The sequence below is a fragment of the Lutra lutra genome, chromosome 16 (genome assembly GCF_902655055.1).
Source record: "Lutra lutra chromosome 16, mLutLut1.2, whole genome shotgun sequence".
NCBI classification, from domain to species: Eukaryota; Metazoa; Chordata; class Mammalia; order Carnivora; family Mustelidae; genus Lutra; species Lutra lutra.
In genome coordinates, this window is record NC_062293.1 from 37,241,683 (window position 1) to 37,260,231 (window position 18,549).

At 39.8% G+C, this 18,549-nt stretch overlaps 1 protein-coding gene across 19 annotated transcripts in view; it reads right to left on the reverse strand.

The window, feature by feature from the left end:
• SYNRG (synergin gamma) overlaps positions 1–17,700 on the reverse strand; it is a 95,840-nt gene extending 78,140 nt beyond the window's left edge. For 7 of the 19 annotated variants that reach the window (XM_047708322.1, XM_047708325.1, XM_047708317.1 and 4 more), the window contains exons 1-3: positions 17,509–17,698; positions 9,518–9,558; positions 5,692–5,813 (exon numbers count right to left, since the gene is read on the reverse strand). In XM_047708322.1, coding sequence (XP_047564278.1) covers positions 5,692–5,813; positions 9,518–9,558; positions 17,509–17,585 — 240 coding nt within the window. In that variant the 5' untranslated portion in view covers positions 17,586–17,698. Of the gene's footprint in view, positions 1–5,691; positions 5,814–6,212; positions 6,232–9,517; positions 9,559–17,508 lie in introns of those variants that run through there. The other 12 variants (XM_047708323.1, XM_047708318.1, XM_047708311.1 and 9 more) reach the window with 6 other exon arrangements.
• Between the last annotated feature and the right edge of the window lie 849 nt (positions 17,701–18,549).

Here is an 18,549-nt window from a genome sequence, read left to right on the forward strand (position 1 = left end):
TGAAAATGAAAACACAATGTCCAAAATCTTTGAGATGCAGCAAAAGTTGTTCTAAGAGGGAAGATTACAGCAATACAGTCCTATCTCAGAAAAATCTCAAATAAAGAACCTAATCTTACACCTGAAGGAACTTGGGGGAAAAAAAAAGCCCAATGACACCAGGAGTTGGTTCTTTGTAAAGAAAAACAAAATTGATAAACCTTTAGCCAGACCCGTCAAGAAAAAAAGGACTCAAATAAATAAAACCAGAAATGAATAAGGAGAAATAACAACAAATACCATAGAAATACAAATGATTCTAAGAGAATACAATGAAAAATTATATACCAACAAATTGGACAACCTAGAAAAAATGGATAAATTCCCAGGAATATGTAACATTCTAAAACTGAATGAAGAAGAAACAGAAAATTTATACACACTGATTACTAGCAATGAAATTGAATCAATAATCAAAAAAATTCCCCCAAAACAGAAGTCCAGGACCAGATGCTTTCACAGGTGAATTTTACCAAACATTTAAGGAAAAGTTAATGCCTAGTCTTCTCAAACTAGTTCAAAAAACAGAACAGGAATGAAAGCTTCCAAATTCATTCCACAAGGCCATCATACCCTGATACCAAAACCAGACAGACACTACAAAAAAATAAAACTATAGGCCAAAATCTCCGAGATACATAGACGTAAAAATCCTCAACAAAATATTAGCAAATCAAATCCAACTATACATTAAAAAAATCATTCACCATGGTCAAGTGGGATTTATTTCAGGGATGCAAGAGTGGGTGGCTCAATATTTGCAATCAGCATTGATAAATCACATTAACAAGAGAAAGGACAAAAACTGTGTAATAATTTCAGTAGATGTGGACAAATCATTTGACAAAATACAATATCCATTCATGATTAAAAACTCAACAAAATGGGTTTAGAGGGAACATACCTCAATACAGTAAAATCCATATATTAAAAACCCACAACTAACATACTCAATAGTGAAAAACCGAGAGCTTTTTCTCTAACACTAGGAACAAGACAAGGACATCCATTCTCACCACTTTTTTTCAACATTTCAACATTCCATGTACTCTAAGTCTCAGCCACAGCCATCAGACAAGAAAAAGAAATAAAAGGCATCCTAAATGATAAGGAAGAAGTAAAACTGTCTGTATTTGCAGATGACATGATATTATAAATAGGAAACCCTAAAGATTCAACCAAAAGACTGTCAGAATTGACAAATGAATCAGTAAAGTTTCAGGATACAAAATTAATATACAGAACTCTGTAGTATTTCTCTACACTAGTAATGGAAGTAGCAGAAACAGAGATTAAGAAAAAAATCCCATTTACAATTACACCAAAAGTCATAGAATACCTAGGAATAAACTGAATGATGGAGCCAGAAGACCTATACTCTGAAAACTATAAGATATTGATGAAGGGGACTGAAGATGACACAAACAAATGGAAAGACAGCTCACGGACTGGAAAAATATTGTTAAAATACTCATACTACCCAAAGCAACCTACATATTCAATGCAATCCCTATCGAAATACTAACAACATTTTTCACAGAACTAGAACAAATAATACTAAAATTTGTATGGAACCACAAAAGAGCTTGAATAGCCAAAGCAACCTTCAGAAAGCTGGTGGTATACAACCCCAGATTTCAAGATATACTACAAAGCTGTAGTAATCAAAACAATATGGTACTGGGGCATCTGGGTGGCTCAGTTGGTTGAGTGTTTGCCTTCTGCTCAGGTCATGATCTCAGGGTCCTGGGATTGAGCCTGGCATTGGGCTCCCAGATCAGTGGGGAGTCTGCTTCTTCCTCTTCCTCTGCCCCTCCCCCTGCTCATGCTCTCTTTCTCTCTAATAAATAAATAAAAATCTAAAACAACAACAGCAGCAACAATAATAATAATATGTACTGGCACAAAACCAGATCAATGGAACAGGACAGAGAGCCTAGAAATAAATCCATGCAAATATGGTCAATTAACCTACAATAAAAAGGCAAGAACATACAATGGGGGAGAAGACAGCCTCTTTAACTAACGGTGCTAGGATAACTGGACAACTACATGCAAAATAATGAAACTGGGCCACTTTCTTACACCATACACGAAAATAAACTCAAAATGGATTAAAGACCTAAATGTGAGACCTGAAATTATAAAACTCCCAGAAGAAAACAAACAGGCTGTAATTTGACACTGGCCATAGAAATATTTTTCTAGATATGTTGCCTCAGACAAGGGAAGCAAAAGCAAAATTAAACTATTGGGACTACACCAAAATAAAAAGCTCGTGCACAGCAAAGCAAATCATCAACAAAATGAAGAGGCAACCTACTGAATGGGAGAAGGTATTTGCAAATAATATCTGACAAGGGGTTAATATCCAAAATAATTCAGTATCTATTCAGTATATATAATGTAACACCAAAACACAAACAAGGCGATTAAAAATGGGAACTGAATAGACATTTTTACAAGGAAGACATCAGATGGCCATTGACACATGAAAAGATGCTCAACATCACTCATCATCAGGGAAATGGAAATCAATATTACAATGTTATCACCTCACACTGGTCAGAATGGCTAAAATAAAAAACTCAAGAAATAACAAGTGTGGGTGAGGATGTAGAGAAAAAGGAACCCTCATGCATCTTTGGTGGAATTAAAATTGCTACAGTTACTGTGGAAAACAGTATAGAGGTTCCTCAAAAAATTAAAAATAGAATTTCATTATGATTCAGTAATTCCACTACTGGGTATTTACCCGAACAAGATGAAAACATGGGGCACCTGGGTGGTTCAGTCAGTTAAGTGTCTGCCTTTGGCTCAGGTCAGCATCCTGGGGTCCTGAGATCAAGATCCGCATCAGGCCCCCGCTCAGCAGGGAGTCTGCTTCTCCCTCTCCCTCTGCCCCCAACTTGTGCCCATGCTGTCTCTCTCGCGGTATCTCTCAAATAAACAAATAAAATCTTTAACAACAAAAAAAGGAAAATGAAAACACTATGCACCCCTATGTTTATTGCTGCATTATTTATAATAGCCAAGATATGGCAGCAAACCAAGTGTCTACCCAAAGATGAATGTACTCCATATATATATATACACACACACATACATAATGGACTATGATTCAGCCATAAAAAAGAATGAGATCTTGCCATCTGCCATGACACAGACAGACCCTAGAGAGTATAATGTATAAGTGTATAATGTATAAGTACATATAATACTCATTATACTTATAATAATACTTATTTATATATATATATAATGTATAAGTACAATTCTAAGTGAAATAAGTCACTCAGAGAAAGACAAATACTGTATGATTTCACCCATATGTGGAATTTAAGAAACAAAATAAGGGAACAAATGAAAAAAAAAAAAGAGAGAAAGAGAGAGAGAGAGAGAGAAACCAAAAAACAGACTCTTAAGAGATCTAGCATGTGCAGATGGAGGTGGATGAAAAAAAAGGGGACCAAGAGTATACTTATCAGGGCAATTGGGTGGCTCAGTCATCAAGCTCAGGTCATGATCCCTGCGTTCTGGGATCCAGCCCGCATAAGGCTCCCTGCTCAGCAGGGAGCCTGCTTCCTCCCTCTCCCTCTGCCTGCTGCTCTCTCTCCCTACCTGCGTGTGCTCTCTCTCTCAAATAATAAATAAAATCTTAAAAAAAAAAAAAAGGAAAGAGTACACTTATCTTGGTAAGGACTGGGTAATGTATACAATTGGTTAAACACTATATTGCACACCTAAAACTAATATAACACTGTGTGTTAACTATACGTCAATAAACAACAACACTGCATTCTATGGTAGATTCTTTCCAGCTATTTGCTGTCTTTACTCTAAGATATACATCCCTAGTATATTCTTCCTGGTATATTCTTCCCCTGCTGTTTGTTTTGGACACATTACTTAGGTGAATAGAAGTAACTGATAAATGCCACTTCTGAGAGGACGCTCTAAACATTGTAACAGGGTCTGGCCATCTCTTTTCCCTATGTCAAGGGTCTGGGACATCCTAGGATCTCAGGGTCTCAGGATAAAGAGAACATGGATTGGAGCCACAGCCAAACCACAAAGGACACCCATCACAAATGAAAAATAAACTGTTTTTCTTAAGGCAGAGATTTTGGGATTGCTGTTATGTAACATAACCTAGCAAAAGCTGGGTAACGTGGATTTAAAACCTACAAAAGCTCAATTTAGTCCCAAATCTTTTACTGGAGATGAATGAAGAATGATTCCAGAAGTTCTCTCCAATTTTTACATACAGAACAGAAGCTTTATTTGCTTATATGACTTCAACACGACAATAGTTTCAACTTAAATTCTGATCATAAATGCTGAATATTACTTATTTATAAATTATATGCATTTTTGCAAATACAATGTGTTACTGTACTAATATACTGTATACATAAATATCGTCATAGGAAATTCTAAATAATTGGCAAAAACAAAATATATGCCATTATAATATTTATTAACAGTAAGCAAACATTTTTGGTTCTGGCTTATTTGTGAAGGAACACATTTATTTTAAGGATTTATTCATTTATTCTAAAGAGCCAGCGTGGGGAGAGAGGCAGAGGGGGAGAGAGAGTCTTAAGCACACTCCATGTTGAGCATGGAGCTCAATACAGGGCTTGATTCCACGACTCTGAGATCACAACCTGAGCAGAAACCGTGTTGGACACTTAACCAACTGTGACACCAAGATGCCCCCAATATGTTTATTAAAAAAAAAAAAAAATACTGTAGCACTTTGGATTCAGCCATTCAAAGACCTGACTCCTGGATTCAGTTTATTTGGCTACTTGGTTTAAATGGATATCGTAGCTAGAGAAGATAATTTACAAAGAGAGATCCAAAATGGAAGAAGCCCATCTTATCTTAGTGCTTACTAAATCCTGATATTATCAATTTCATTCACCAATTCTAAAATTAAAATGTAACATTATTTGCTTTAATCAGTCAACATCTCACCTGCTCTCACTCATCAGCCCTCTAATGATTCTCCTTCTATCTACTTTTGCCCTCCTCTCTCCCTCCAATCCTTCTCTAGTCCGTAGTCAGGATAACCTTTCTGAAATACAAATCTGATTGTATCATTCCACTGCTTTAAACTATTCAACTGAGAGAGAATTCAATGTAGAATTTGTATAAAACAGACTTACTCAAGACTTAGGTTCAAATTCTGGCTTCCGATGCTCTGTGAGCATCTTCACAAACCTATAGATTCCTTCTCAGAAAAATGAAGACACCACCTCTTTAAAAAATTATGAGGATTACATAATATATAAAGAAGGCTCTAAGCCTTCCAAACAATGACACTGCTCCTTTTCATGAGAACAATGTTATTTCTAACAATGCTTCTTCATGGCATCAGATGTCATTCTAAAATTCTAAAATGTCATTCTAAAATTCTTCTAAGCCAGTAATCAAATAAAGTAGGCACCAGATTTTCCTTACATGACTTATCTTGTTTTTTTCCCTCAACTCCTATGAACATATCTTTATTTTATTTTGAAGGAAGCCACCTGAGATGCAGCCATTTATTTCCAAATATAACATTAAGCTCCTAGTATGTAGTTAGTACGTAACACATAACAACAAATAATAACTTTGTAAACAATTGGTTAAAGAGGCAAGTACCTGCATGGCAATTGGTCCTTGGGACATTTGAGAACTATAATTCATTCCTATCATGCCTTGCATATTAGGCTGCATGACAGAGACCATAGGGAATCCTTGCTGCTGCATCGGCATCAGTCCTGCTGAAAAACAAAGGTGTCATTAAAGTCAATGTATTTATTTTTTACTTAAAAACTTTTTTTTTTTTTTTTTTTTTGAGAAAGAGTGTGCGCATGCACACGCTCTTGGCAGGGGCAGAGGGAGAGAGAGAATCCCAAGCGGGCTCCACACACAGTGCAAAGCCCAACACGGAGCTTGATCAGATGAGCCCAAGATCACGACCTGAGGTGTAATCAAGAATCAGATGCTTAACCAATTGAGCCACCCAGGTGCCAGTAAAGTTAATGTATCTTAAAGTTTATTTTCTTAAAACCGTAAGTACATGAAGGACTTGTTACTTGGGAGGTAGCACAGTTTAGTGGAAAAAGCACAGGCTGTGGCGTGAGACAGACTTGAGAACAAATTCCAGTTCCATCATTTAGTTAGCTATGCAATCTTGGGCAAGTTGTAAAACTTCATCTGTAAAGTGAAGATAATAATCTTTTTACAGAATTTTTGTGCATACTTAAAAAATGGACAGGGTGGCCTAATTGTGGTATTTGGCCTTCAAGAAGGACCCCAGCAATTTCTGCCTTTTGGTTCTCATTCCCTTGTCATTCCTCCCATACTGAATAGGGCTGACCAGTACAACCAACAGGATATGGTTAAATGAGCATTTGTAACTTCCAAGGCTGGTTTCTTTTCTTTTTTCTTTAAGACTTTATTTATTTATTTGACAGAGAGAGAGAGAGATATCACAGGTAGGCAGAGAGGCAAGCAGAGAAAGAGGAGGAAGAAGGCTCCCCCCTGAGCAGAGAGCCTGATGAGGGGCTCAATCCCAGGACCCTGAGACCATGACCAGAGCCGAAGGCAGAGGCTTAGCCCACTGAGCCACCCAGGCACTCCCCAAGGCTGGTTCTTAAAAGCCACTGCAGCTTCCTCCTTGCTCTCTTCCATCACTTGCTCTGGGCAAAGCTACTGCCACATCATAAGAATACTCAAGCAGTCCTATAAAGAATCCATGTGGCATGGAACTGAAACCTCTTGCCAAAAGGCAGCACAAACTTGTCATCTATATGAGCGAGCCATCTTGGAGATCACCCAGCCCTAACAAACTTTAAGATGCTTGCAGACATGGTTGACATCTTCACTGCAATCTCTCTGGTCTGGAGCCAAAACCACCCAGTGAAGCCATTCCCAGATACCTGATAAATGGATACAATGTGAAATAATAAAATTTGTATTTTTAAAGTTTTGGAGTATTTTTTTATGCAGCAGCATATAACTATACAATAACATATATACTAATAGCACGAATTGTGGATGCCAATGAGAAATGTCACTTAGTACCTTTGGGACATGCTTAACTTCATGCCTCAGTTTCCTATCTGGAAAGCTGTTTAACACCTAACATTCTTAAAGAAATGATATTCCTCTTCTCTTTCCTTACATGAATAGTTAATATAACATTTACCACAAAATAACCATCAGGATGGAAAGTATATAATTTAATAAATAATACTGAATGTTAAACTGAATGCTATAGTAAATATAGTATATTTTAGGCACAGTTCTAGAGAGTTGGTATACAAATGTGAACAAAACAAAATCCCTACATGGCCCGAATACAAATTTCAATCTAATTTTGCACTTTGTTACATTTATGTTGGTTCTACTACAAGGAGCTTTAAATCAAATTTTGATTTTAAAAAATTAAAAGTCCGGTAAAGTATACTGCATTTACCTTGTGAGTTCTGGGAACCTTAAAGGTTATTTAAACACAGTTTAATCTCATAAGCATGAACATCCATATTTACAAGTACATTAGAAGTAGCATTCACTTATTCATTCAATCATTTATTCAAAGATTTGAGGGCCGAATCCTCATCAGGCACCATTCTAGGACAAACCAGGTCCTTACCCTCATGGAACTTACATGTTTTCCCTCTTGCCCCTTTGCACCTAAAGCTTTGTTCATCTGGATTAGTTTTATTTAATTTTTCAATGGGTAACTCAGGTATCTGGTACAACATTTAAAGGCATGAAAGTATGCACAGTGAAAACTCTTGTCTCTCTCTTGTCTCCTGTTCACCTCCTACTCATGATCTTGTGGCTAATCTTGCTGTCAGCTTCTTGTATATGCTTTCAGAGTTAATCCATGCATAATTTAAAGGCTTCTAATGATCAAAAAGTCCACGCTAACATACTTTGTACAAAGAAAAAAATCTCAAAAGCAATTCCAAATTCCAGAGGAAAAAATATTAGGCAAGCTTTTGGGCTCTCTTCTTGCTCCATATGAAGATTTTTACTTGAAAGTTTTATAAAAATGCAAAATCTTGAGCCACAATAATGAATAACTCTGTAACACCCTCCTAAAGAACAAAAGCTCTCAAACCACTCGCTCTAAATCTGGGACACATCTAATTACAGATAGCTTAAATAATGCATAAATGTCAGCACAATGAAAATAATACAACTGACCCTTGGAAAAATTTACCTGAAACTCAACCTCCATCATTGATTCCGAATGGAGACAAAGTCAGTATGAGCCACTGACCACCTGCTACTGAGCTGCTCTTTATCTTTCATCTCTATTGGTGACCTGGGAGTCTCTGTTTCTCTAGCAATTCTACCATAAGCAATCAACACTGGCTTTGTGAGAAGGGACGGTTGTTAGAAGCAGACTGGTATGTGTCGGGGGTACAATGAAGAGGGTGTGAGCAGAAAGAAGAGAAAGGCAGACATATTCTTTCTTCAGTGCTGTGTCCCAATGGCACAGCTGCATGAATCAAGACTGTATCACTTCACTACAGTTGCCCTAAAGATACAGCTAGAATTGATACTGGTAGGCCCTTGTCTGAAACAGAGAGAAGGGATAGACCCAGTAAAGAAATTGAAAAGACTAAAACTGAGGCTTAAGAAATAATTTATACTGGCACGCCTGGGTAGCTCAGTGGGTTAAAGCCTCTGCCTTCGGCTCAGGTCATGGTCTGAGGGTCCTGGGATGGAGCCCCGCATCGGGCTGGCTGCTCAGCAGGGAGACTGCTTCTCTCTCTGCCTACCTCTCTGCCTACTTGTGATCTCTCGCTCTGTCAAATAAACAAATAATATCTTAAAAAAAAAAAAGAATTTATACTGCACCAGAACATATGATTTCTTACAAACATAAGACCAAATTCATATTGAGAAAACACGGTAATATAAAATAATTAAAGGGGTTCATTTAGTTATTCAATAAACACCCACAGAAACCCTATAATCTTCTATCAGTATGTTGGGAGCTGCAGATACTGATGAGCATAAGGCAGACAAAGCTTCTGCCCTATGGAGCTAACAATCTAGAATTACATAATTTTTTTTTTTTTTTAAGATTTTATTTATTTGACAGACAGAGATGACAAGTGGGCAGAGAGGCAGGCAGAAAGAGAGGAGGAAGCAGGTTCGCTGAGGCGAAGGCAGAGGCTTTAACCCACTGAGCCACCCAGGTGCCCCTAGAATTACACAATTTTTGAGAATTTTTTTTTTTTGTATTTTGGGGTAATTTTTTAGAAATTTTAAGAATAGCAAATATATATATATATATATACACACACACACACACATACACACACACACATATATATATTTTTTTTTTCAAAACTGTAGGAAAATTTTACTCTATTTGGCAGCAACAAGACTTTTTTATCCACTTTATTCCCAAGTTCAGAAACATGACAGTGCAAAGTTTAAAACTTCAGCTTTCACATACCTTGAGGGGGTCTCATTCCACCTGCAACAGGAAACATGAAGCTGAAAACAGAAGAAAAATATCAGGATTTTAATATGTACAGGGATTTCAAATAAAACGTAATTTTTTAAATAAACAAAAGAAATGTAAACAAGGTCCTGCCATTTGTTCTATAGAAGATAGTGAGTGTCAACACAGAATGAACATCTGTAAGACACATGCATGCACAGGGAGAACATTTTTGAACTAGAAAACAGAAGACCTTGAAACTGGTCCTAGTCCTGTCATTGTGTGGCTTCTCTAGATTCCAATTTCTGCATCCATAATATGAGAAGGCTAGATTAGATTCAATTCAGCAAACATTTATTGAGTACCTCCTACATGGAGGAATTGAATCAGCTTATGGTCTTGTTGAAGACATGCTTGTAGGCGACTAACTCTAATGTCAGAGAGAACATGCTAAGTGCTGGGAGAAGTCCAAAATACTAACAGAGATGAAAAGAAAAAGATTAATTTGATAATCAAATTAATCTTTTTCCTTCCAGAAGGAAGGCAATAGCTCAGGGAGTTTTGTGAAGGCATCTTTTAGGCTGAACCTCAAAGTCACACTGCAGTTTGAGCAAAAGCTGAGGCCAGAGCTGTCTGTCTAGAGAAATGATTTAAGGTTGACTATAAGATATAGAATTAGAGAAGCAGACTATGGAGGACCTTTTATTTTCCTTTGAATACTCTATGAAGGCAGAGATTATTATTTTTTAAATCATTTTTTAAGTTTATTTTCAGCGTAACAGTATTCATTGTTTTTGCACCACACCCAGTGCTCCATTCAATCCGTGCCCTAATACCCACCACCTCGTTCCTCCAACCTCCCACCCCTGCCCCTTCAAACCCCTCAAATTGTTTTTCAGAGTCCATAGTCTCTCATGGTTCACCTCCCCTGAAGGCAGAGATTATTAACTGTGGAAAAATACACATCCCCAAATTTTACCACTTTAACTTTTAAGTGTACAGTTTGTAGCATTAAGTTCACTCACGATGTTGTACAACTATCACCATTATCCATTTCCAAAACTTTTTTTTATCATCCCTAATAAAGACTCTATACCCGTTAAAGAATAAGTCCCCATCACTCCCTCCCTCAACTCTTGGTGGTCACTACTTTTTGTCTTGAATTTGCCTATTTTTAGCTACCTCAGATTAAGTAGAATCATAGGGTACTCTGTCCATTTTTTCCAGAATTTTACTTGTTTATTGGATAGAGAGGGAGAGAGAGACAGTGAGAGAGGGAACACAAATGGGGAGTGGGAGAGGGAGAAGCAGGTTCCCTGGCTGAGCAGGGAGCCACATGTGAGGCTCCAACCCAGGACCCTGGGATCATGACCTGAGCCAAAGGCAGAAGCTTAATGACTGAGCCTCCCAGGCGCCCCAATACGCCTGTCCTATTTTTTTTAAGATTTTATTTATTTATTTGTCAGAGAGAGAGCAGAAGCACAGAGAGCTGTGAGCAGAACAGGCAGAGCAGGCAGAGGGAGAAGCAGGCTCCCGGCTGAGCAAGGAGCCCAATGTAGGACTCGATTCCAGGACCCCGGGATAATGACCCGAGCTGAAGGCAGATGCCCAACCAACTGAGCCACCCAGGAGTCCCATACCTGTCCTTTCTGTATATGGCTTATTTCACTTAACATGTTTTCAAGGTTCATCCAAGTTGTAGCAGGTGTCAGCATTTCTTTCTTTTTTATGGCTGAATAATAAATACTCCATTGTATGTACATACCACATTTTGTTAATCCACTCATCTGTTGATGGACACTGGCATTGTTTCTACCTTTTGGCTATTGTGAATAATGATGCTATGAACATTGGTTTACAAGTATCTGTTTGAGCCCCCCCTCAATTCTTTTGGGGATACACACATACATACACACACACACACACTCACACCCCTAGGGGTGGAATTGCTGGGTCATACAGTAATTGTGTTTTTATTTTCTGAGAAACTGCCAAACTGTTTTCCACACCTGGGGCACCATTTTACATTCTCACGGGCAATGCATGGGGCTCCAATTTCTCCACATATTCACCAACACTTGTTATTTTGTGGGATTTTTTTAAAAACGATAGTTATGCTAAGGAGTATGAAGTATTAGCTCACCGTCATTTGATCTGCATTTCCCTGATGTCAGAGGTTCCAAGTAGGGATCATTTCTAAGTGAAATCATCAGAAATGTGGTTTAGGTTTTTCAAGGAATCAGGGCAAAGCAGAGAAGATTTGAAGCAAAAAGAATCAGTTAAGAAACTACCACAATAAACTTAGTAAGAGGAAAACGGCCATAACCAGAGTGGTGGGATTAGAAAAGAAGTGGCGAATGAAAGCTATTTGAAAGGAAGAAACAAGAGGACTTGGCAATTGCCAGGATGGAGAAAAGAAGAGAAGAAGCAGACAGAGCTGAAGATGATGCTGAGAATTTGGAGGCTGAGCAATGGCAAGGATGGTGATATTGTTTCCTAAAAGAAGGAACTGTTGAGTAGGTTTGGCGAGAAAGGAGGCAGGCGTGAGTACCTCTTTGAGGAGCAATGTAGCAGGCAATCAAAAAAGTAACTCAATGGGGCGCCTGGGTGGCTCAGTGGGTTGAGCCGCTGCCTCCGGCTCAGGTCATGATCTCGGAGTCCTGGGATCGAGCCCCGCATCGGGCTCTCTGCTCAGCGGGGAGCCTGCTTCCTCCTCTCTCTCTGCCTGCCTCTCTGCCTGCTTGTGATCTCTCTGTCAAATAAATAAATAAAATCTTAAAAAAAAAAAAAGTAACTCAAGCTCAGGAGAAGGGTTTAGATCAATCTAGCCAAGATTTTATTTTTTTAAAGGTTTTATTTATTGTAAGAGAGAGTACAAGCAGGAGGAACGGCAGGCAGAAGAAGAGACTGAAGCAGGCTCCCTGCTGAGCAGGGAGCCCTATGTGGTGCTCAATCCAGGATCCCTGTGATGATGACCGAAACCAAAGGCAGACACTTAACCGACTGAGCCACCCAGGTGCCCCTAGCTAGGTTCTTCTAAACAAAGGTTAAAAAATAATAATAATAAAATTATGCCCTGGTTGTGAATGAAATAGCTAAGGGAATTTGCATATTTAGGGAGAAGACACCAAAAGGCAACTTGGAGAATTCTTAGGATGCAAACTGAGTAAGGAATGGCCACTGAAAACCAAGGGAGTTAGTAATAATTGACTGCTAACTAAGAAAGGACCACATTTCAGAAAGAAGTAAGTAGTTATCAGTATCTAATGCTTTAGAAAAGGTGATCAGAATGAGGATTAACAAAAAAGCTGTTTCCCGGAAATGCTGATCTTTGAGTAAACAATGCCAAGAGGAAGAGAAGCTCTTGGACTCTGCAGGGAGAAAGGTTTAGGATAAAAAAGATATACTTACCAGGGCGCCTGGGTGGCTCAGGGGGTTAAAGCCTCTGCCTTCGGCTCAGGTCATGATCCCAGGGTCCTGGGATCGAGCCCCACATCAGGCTCTCCGCTCAGCGGGGAGCCTGCTTCCCCCCCCCCCCCCCGCTTGCTTCTCTGCCTACTTTAAAAAAAAAAAAGATATACTTAGTAATTGATAAAACAAAGTTTTTGAGGGAATGAGATTAACAAAGGAGGGAAGCAAAAAGGATCTGCGTTGAAAAGAGGGACTTCTTTTTATGAGCCTGGAGGGAAAGAAAATGGGACAATTCAAGGAAGAAAAAGTCTGAGTGGGAAAGACTCAACTTGGGAGGTAAGTATCTGAAGGGGGTTTCGGATAATCTTTAAAGAATCTAGTGAAATCCAGGAATTATATGCCAAACTTATGTGCTCTTGCATTTTTCTATTGCCTAATATCCCCTTCCCAGGAAAAAGGCTAAAAACCAAACTTTAGAGTCTTTTAGCTCTGAAATATTTTTATTTTTTATTTTTTTTTTAAAGATTTTATTTATTTATTTGACAGAGAGAGATCACAAGCAGGCAGAGAGGCAGGCAGAGAGAGAGGAAGGAAGCAGGCTCCCCGCTGAGCAGAGAGCCCGATGCGGGGCTCGATCCCAGGACCCTGAGATCATGACCTGAGACGAAGGCAGAGGCTTAACCCAGAGCCACCCAGGCGCCCCTGAAATATTTTTAATTAAAAAACCAAAACAAAACAAAACTGTGTAAGGTGGTTTACAAAGTTCTAGTTGGATATCTATCTAGTTATATGTGATTTATAGCTCTGTAGAGGATTTGAACTATTAGCAATTCTACTGCTGACAAGGAGGCCCATACCCAAAGAGAGGCTTCAATAATGAAGAGCTTTTCTGAACTGCACACAAGATGTATTAGCTAAGCTGTGTTACCTGGATAAGATGTTTAAACTGCAAGTTGAAATTTGGTAGTATCAATTTTTTAAAAAGCCAGTCACACACAATGTATCAACTTGTCAAGACTTCTCCAAATAGTCTTAAAGATTACAATTACCAATATGGCTTGGTGACTAAATAAAAACTAGAAACTCAAGTTATATTTTCTCTTTTTCCAGTTCAGCCATAAATTAAGTGTAAAGTTCTATGCAAACCCCTTCACTACCCTGTCCTATTTTCCCCTCTGTCAAATGATACAGAACTGTAAGTTTGCCAAGGTCCCAACTAAGATAACCAAATAGACAAGAATAAATGTATAGGATGTATAAAGGCTACCTTGAAAACCAATAAAAACTAAATTAAGAACACTGCTGACAAACATGATTTATTCCAGCAAGCAACCCAAACTAGTGACCTATGCACCATTCATATGATTCTCCGGAATGTTTAGACAACTAACATCAACAATCAGCTAGACACTGCTAAGACAGCAAAAGTTTGGCAAAAAACAAAACAAAACAAAAAACCCCAAACCCAAACACTGGACAGCAAGACGACCAATACTTTAATTTCAAAGGTTTAACCACTATTTATTACCAATATGCGAGCATGAAAGCAGAACCGGGAGGTCTACTTGTCACGTCTATCTGGTTCATCCTTCCCTTTCAGTTACCTTTGCTAACACTTCCCTTCGCAGGCATGGACTCCAACAAAATCTAAAGCATCTTCCTCCTCCAGACTCTCAAACTCCTAATATAGCTCATTAGAGTACAGGTGAGGTGTGTCTTCCTAAAGGACCATTTGTCTTTTTTTTTTTAAAGATTTATTTATTTATTAATTTGACAGAGATCACAAGTAGGTGCGGAGGGTCAGTGGGTGGGGAGTAGGCCCCCTGCTGAGTAGAGAGCCTGATAAGGGGCTCAATCCCAGGACCCTAAGACCATGACCTGAGCCGAAGGCAGAGGCTTAACCCACTGAGCCACCCAGGCACCCCTAAAGGCCCATCTGATACGGCACTCCTGGTATTAAAACTATTTAGTGATTTCCCCTTAAGTTGAATTGCCTTACTTTATATCCAAGGCCCCCTCCAGTTTTAGCACAACTTTCTCAGTTTAGGCTCACAAAACTCATCTCCCACTTAGTGCCACGATCCATCTGGCCTTACCTACTGTTCCCTTAATGTTCAGCAGGCCTTCACATTTCTTATGACAGTCCCTTCACCCCTTCCTCTTCTCAGCTGAGACCTAGCTGAAATACCTCCTTTGCTTTCAATATAGCTTAAAGCCACAAATATTTATAGAATGTTTTCTATGTTACAATGTACTAGAAGCAGTGGGAGAGGCAAAGATGAGGAAGTCCTCAGGAGCTTAGAAAAGAGAAGGAAAAACATAGACAAGCTCACAAATGAGAATATCCCAGAAGGATAGAGACTAATCAAGATCTTCCAATTCTCTCTTCTCTGCAGTACTTGTCTCAAAAAAAAAAATTATACTTCTCATCTCTTGGGTAAATTTTATTCTTTATATAACTCTATCATTTATTCGAAAGTAGCCCAACCAGGATATCAATCAAAAGTAGGCTAATGTTAATGAAGCTGGAAAAAGCCATTGCTTTTTGTTTAGTCTCTTAGAACAGGAACAGTATCTAAGAAATATGGTAACTTACAGTTCCTGGATTTTCTCCATTAAACACTGAGAAAGGTTGCCTGGCTTTCTTTCTCTTCCCTTAAAATATATCCAGGCTATCATAATGTTAACTTCCTTATAAAATAACCTTGGCCCTCACCACTGCTCTCTAAAAACTGTAATATTCTTTCTGTATTGAGTATACAGCTTTTCAGCCTCAGAAAGTTTCCAATATATGTAACATTTACCATACATTTTGCAAGGTAAGGAACATTTAAACCACTCTTCTCTCCCGTATATCCTCTAGAGTTTTATTTATTTATTTTTTAAAGATTTTACTTATTTGTCAAAGCACAAGTGAGCAAGCACACAAGCAGGGGGAGCGGCAGGCAGAGGGAGAAGTAGGCTCCTGCAGAGAGGGTAGCCCAATGCAGGACTGGACCCCAGGATCATGACCAAAGACCAAGACAGCTACCAACCTACTGAACCACCCAGGTGTCCCTATCCTCTAGAGTTTGAGAATTTGATGTTACTCCAACCAACTTTTATAGATGAAAGAAATTTTAAAATCAATCATTCTAACTTCTATCACAATTCAGGCCACACTTATTTAAAAAAAAAAAGAATGTTCATGGACTGGTGACATTAAAACACTATAAACTAAGGGGAAAGATCCACTCAACCTTCTGCACATGAGGTCCTCCCCACGCACAAAAAACAGAAACCAAACCAAACCACCGAAAGAAAATCCACAGGCCTAAAATACCAAATTTATATTTTTTCAGAACTTAGTGCCATAATTAACCATATACTTGATCAAATTAATGCCACTCAAGAACATTTTAGAAACTGTCATCACATAGAGAAAAGAGATTACATATTTGTCTTCTGCAGCCAGAAATTGACTTATATCAAGTATTCGTGAAAGACTCTAATGAGACAGTGTAGATTAGAAAACACAAGTTTTAAATCTAAAGTAAAAGATGTGTCAAGGAAATGGGGCAGCACACAGGTGGTTCATTCAACAGCCACAGCCCTTTTTTTCCTAGCATATATATAAGCACTTGCAGGAGGTGGTAACTTTAAAGACTTTACACTTCTTAGTGTTCCTGACTCCAAAATTAAAACACTGCCTATGGAAACACCATCACTTTGCTTTCCAAAAATAATTTAGGATGCTTAAGATGAAAAGCTAATTTTATCTTCAAATGTGTATGTACTATGTGTTGGTTAACAAAACAAACGCAGACTAGGTCATTACAGGAGTGGGGTGAAAACTTCCCTGACTAAAGGATTTCCTTAAATGATGAACTTGCCAAGTTGCAGACGTTCTTCTTTATCATTCTGGATATGAGAACAACGGCAATTTTTATACGACAGAGGACAGATTCATTTAAGGACTAAGTAAAAGTCTGGAAGCTTTGTTCTAATAACTGCGTAATTGTTGTTTAACAGTGATTTGATTTTAATAAGGTGACAAGCCTTAAGAGTTACGTCTACAAGAACTTTATTAATTCAAAGGTCTCTAGCTTTTCCTGCTGTTTCTTTTGTGTTGCTGAGGTGATAAAAAGGACAGGACATTCTAAACGGGGGAAGACAAATAGTGCACACACACAAACACACACACCTTGCAGACGGCTGTTCAGTTTTGTGGCCAGATTTTTCAGAGCCTTCACTACCCTAACCCTGGTCAAGCCCTGGGAAAGGGAAGTCTGGTCGCTCGGGCTAGAAGCGAGAGGTCGCTTTCCCCAGCCCCGGCCGGGTGCCAGCCTAGCCAAGCGGACCCTCTCCTCCCCGCACTGGGACGCTCTCGCTTGCTGCTCGGTCCCCGCACCAGTGCCCCTGAGCCTGGGAGACAGGAGTCGGGCGCCGGGTTTCCCCCACCCCCTCGGCCTAGGTCCCCGGAGGACCCCCTTCTTCTGTAACCCAGTACCAAACGAAAAGGGGTCGAAGCGGGCGAAAACCGCCATAACCCTCACACAACCCTCGGCCCCGCGGGGCCTGCCCTGGGGCCCGGCCCGGCTCTTGATACTCACCTGCCTCCCCCGGCGGCCCCAGCCCCGGCTCCCGAGGCCCCACCGCCGCCAGCTCCCGCTCCCGGCCGCAGCGCCATCTTGCTCCGAGCCGGCCGCCGCCACCTTACAAGCAGCTGTCAGCTTTAGACAGCCACTTCCGGGGCGAATGCCAGCCCCTCCACGCCGCGGACTGGGCGACGGGGCGGAGCCGTGCGCCCACGTGACCCTCCGCGCCCCGGGGAGGGGTAAAGTGGCGCGCCCTCGTCACGTGGCCCGACCGCCGCCGAGGGTACTGTGAGAGCGATTCTAGTTCTGGGGTTGCCCGGGTGGCCCAGGAGAGCTGATTCATTCTCTGGCAAGGGTCTCGGAGGGACCGGCTGGGGGCCGAGCGGCAAAGCGATGTCCTTCGGTTTGAAAAACCGTCATGTTGGCTGGTGGAAAGAGGAGATCGAATCCTGCTTTTTAAACTGGAATGATGTAATGATATTTATTCTTTATACACGTAAAGAATAGGTGGATCCTGGACCCTCCTTTGATAGCTTCACAGAGCTGATCCGTGATCACCTTTTTCCCGAGAACTCGGCAGCTTCCTCTCGGCACCCACCCCAGAAGATGAAGGTGTTTAAAATTCGGTAAAGCAGCCTAGCTCAAGTAAACCTATAGCCCGTATACAAAACCTTCAACGTGCACCGTTCATGTGTTTGGTTCTGCCACCACGCTACCCAGTAATCCCTGCTTTTCCTATATTTGCAAGCAGGGGCAAAATGGTGTTTGGAAAACAGTTCATTACTCTGAACTTATCTCGATATATATTATCTCAATATATTATGTCACATATAATATATATAAAATCTGCGCACATTTTTACTTTCTTCCCTTACTCGAACTACTGTAAGTAAAATACAAAAGTCCAAGGTTAACCTTTTCAAGCCTTCAAGCAGTTTGCTTATTAGCGAGTAGTGGATTAATTATAATTAGTTTTATCTTTCACTCTTGCCCCAAGGCTTTTTACACGGAAACCATTTGTAATAATAGTTATCTTTTATTGGGCACAAATCACTA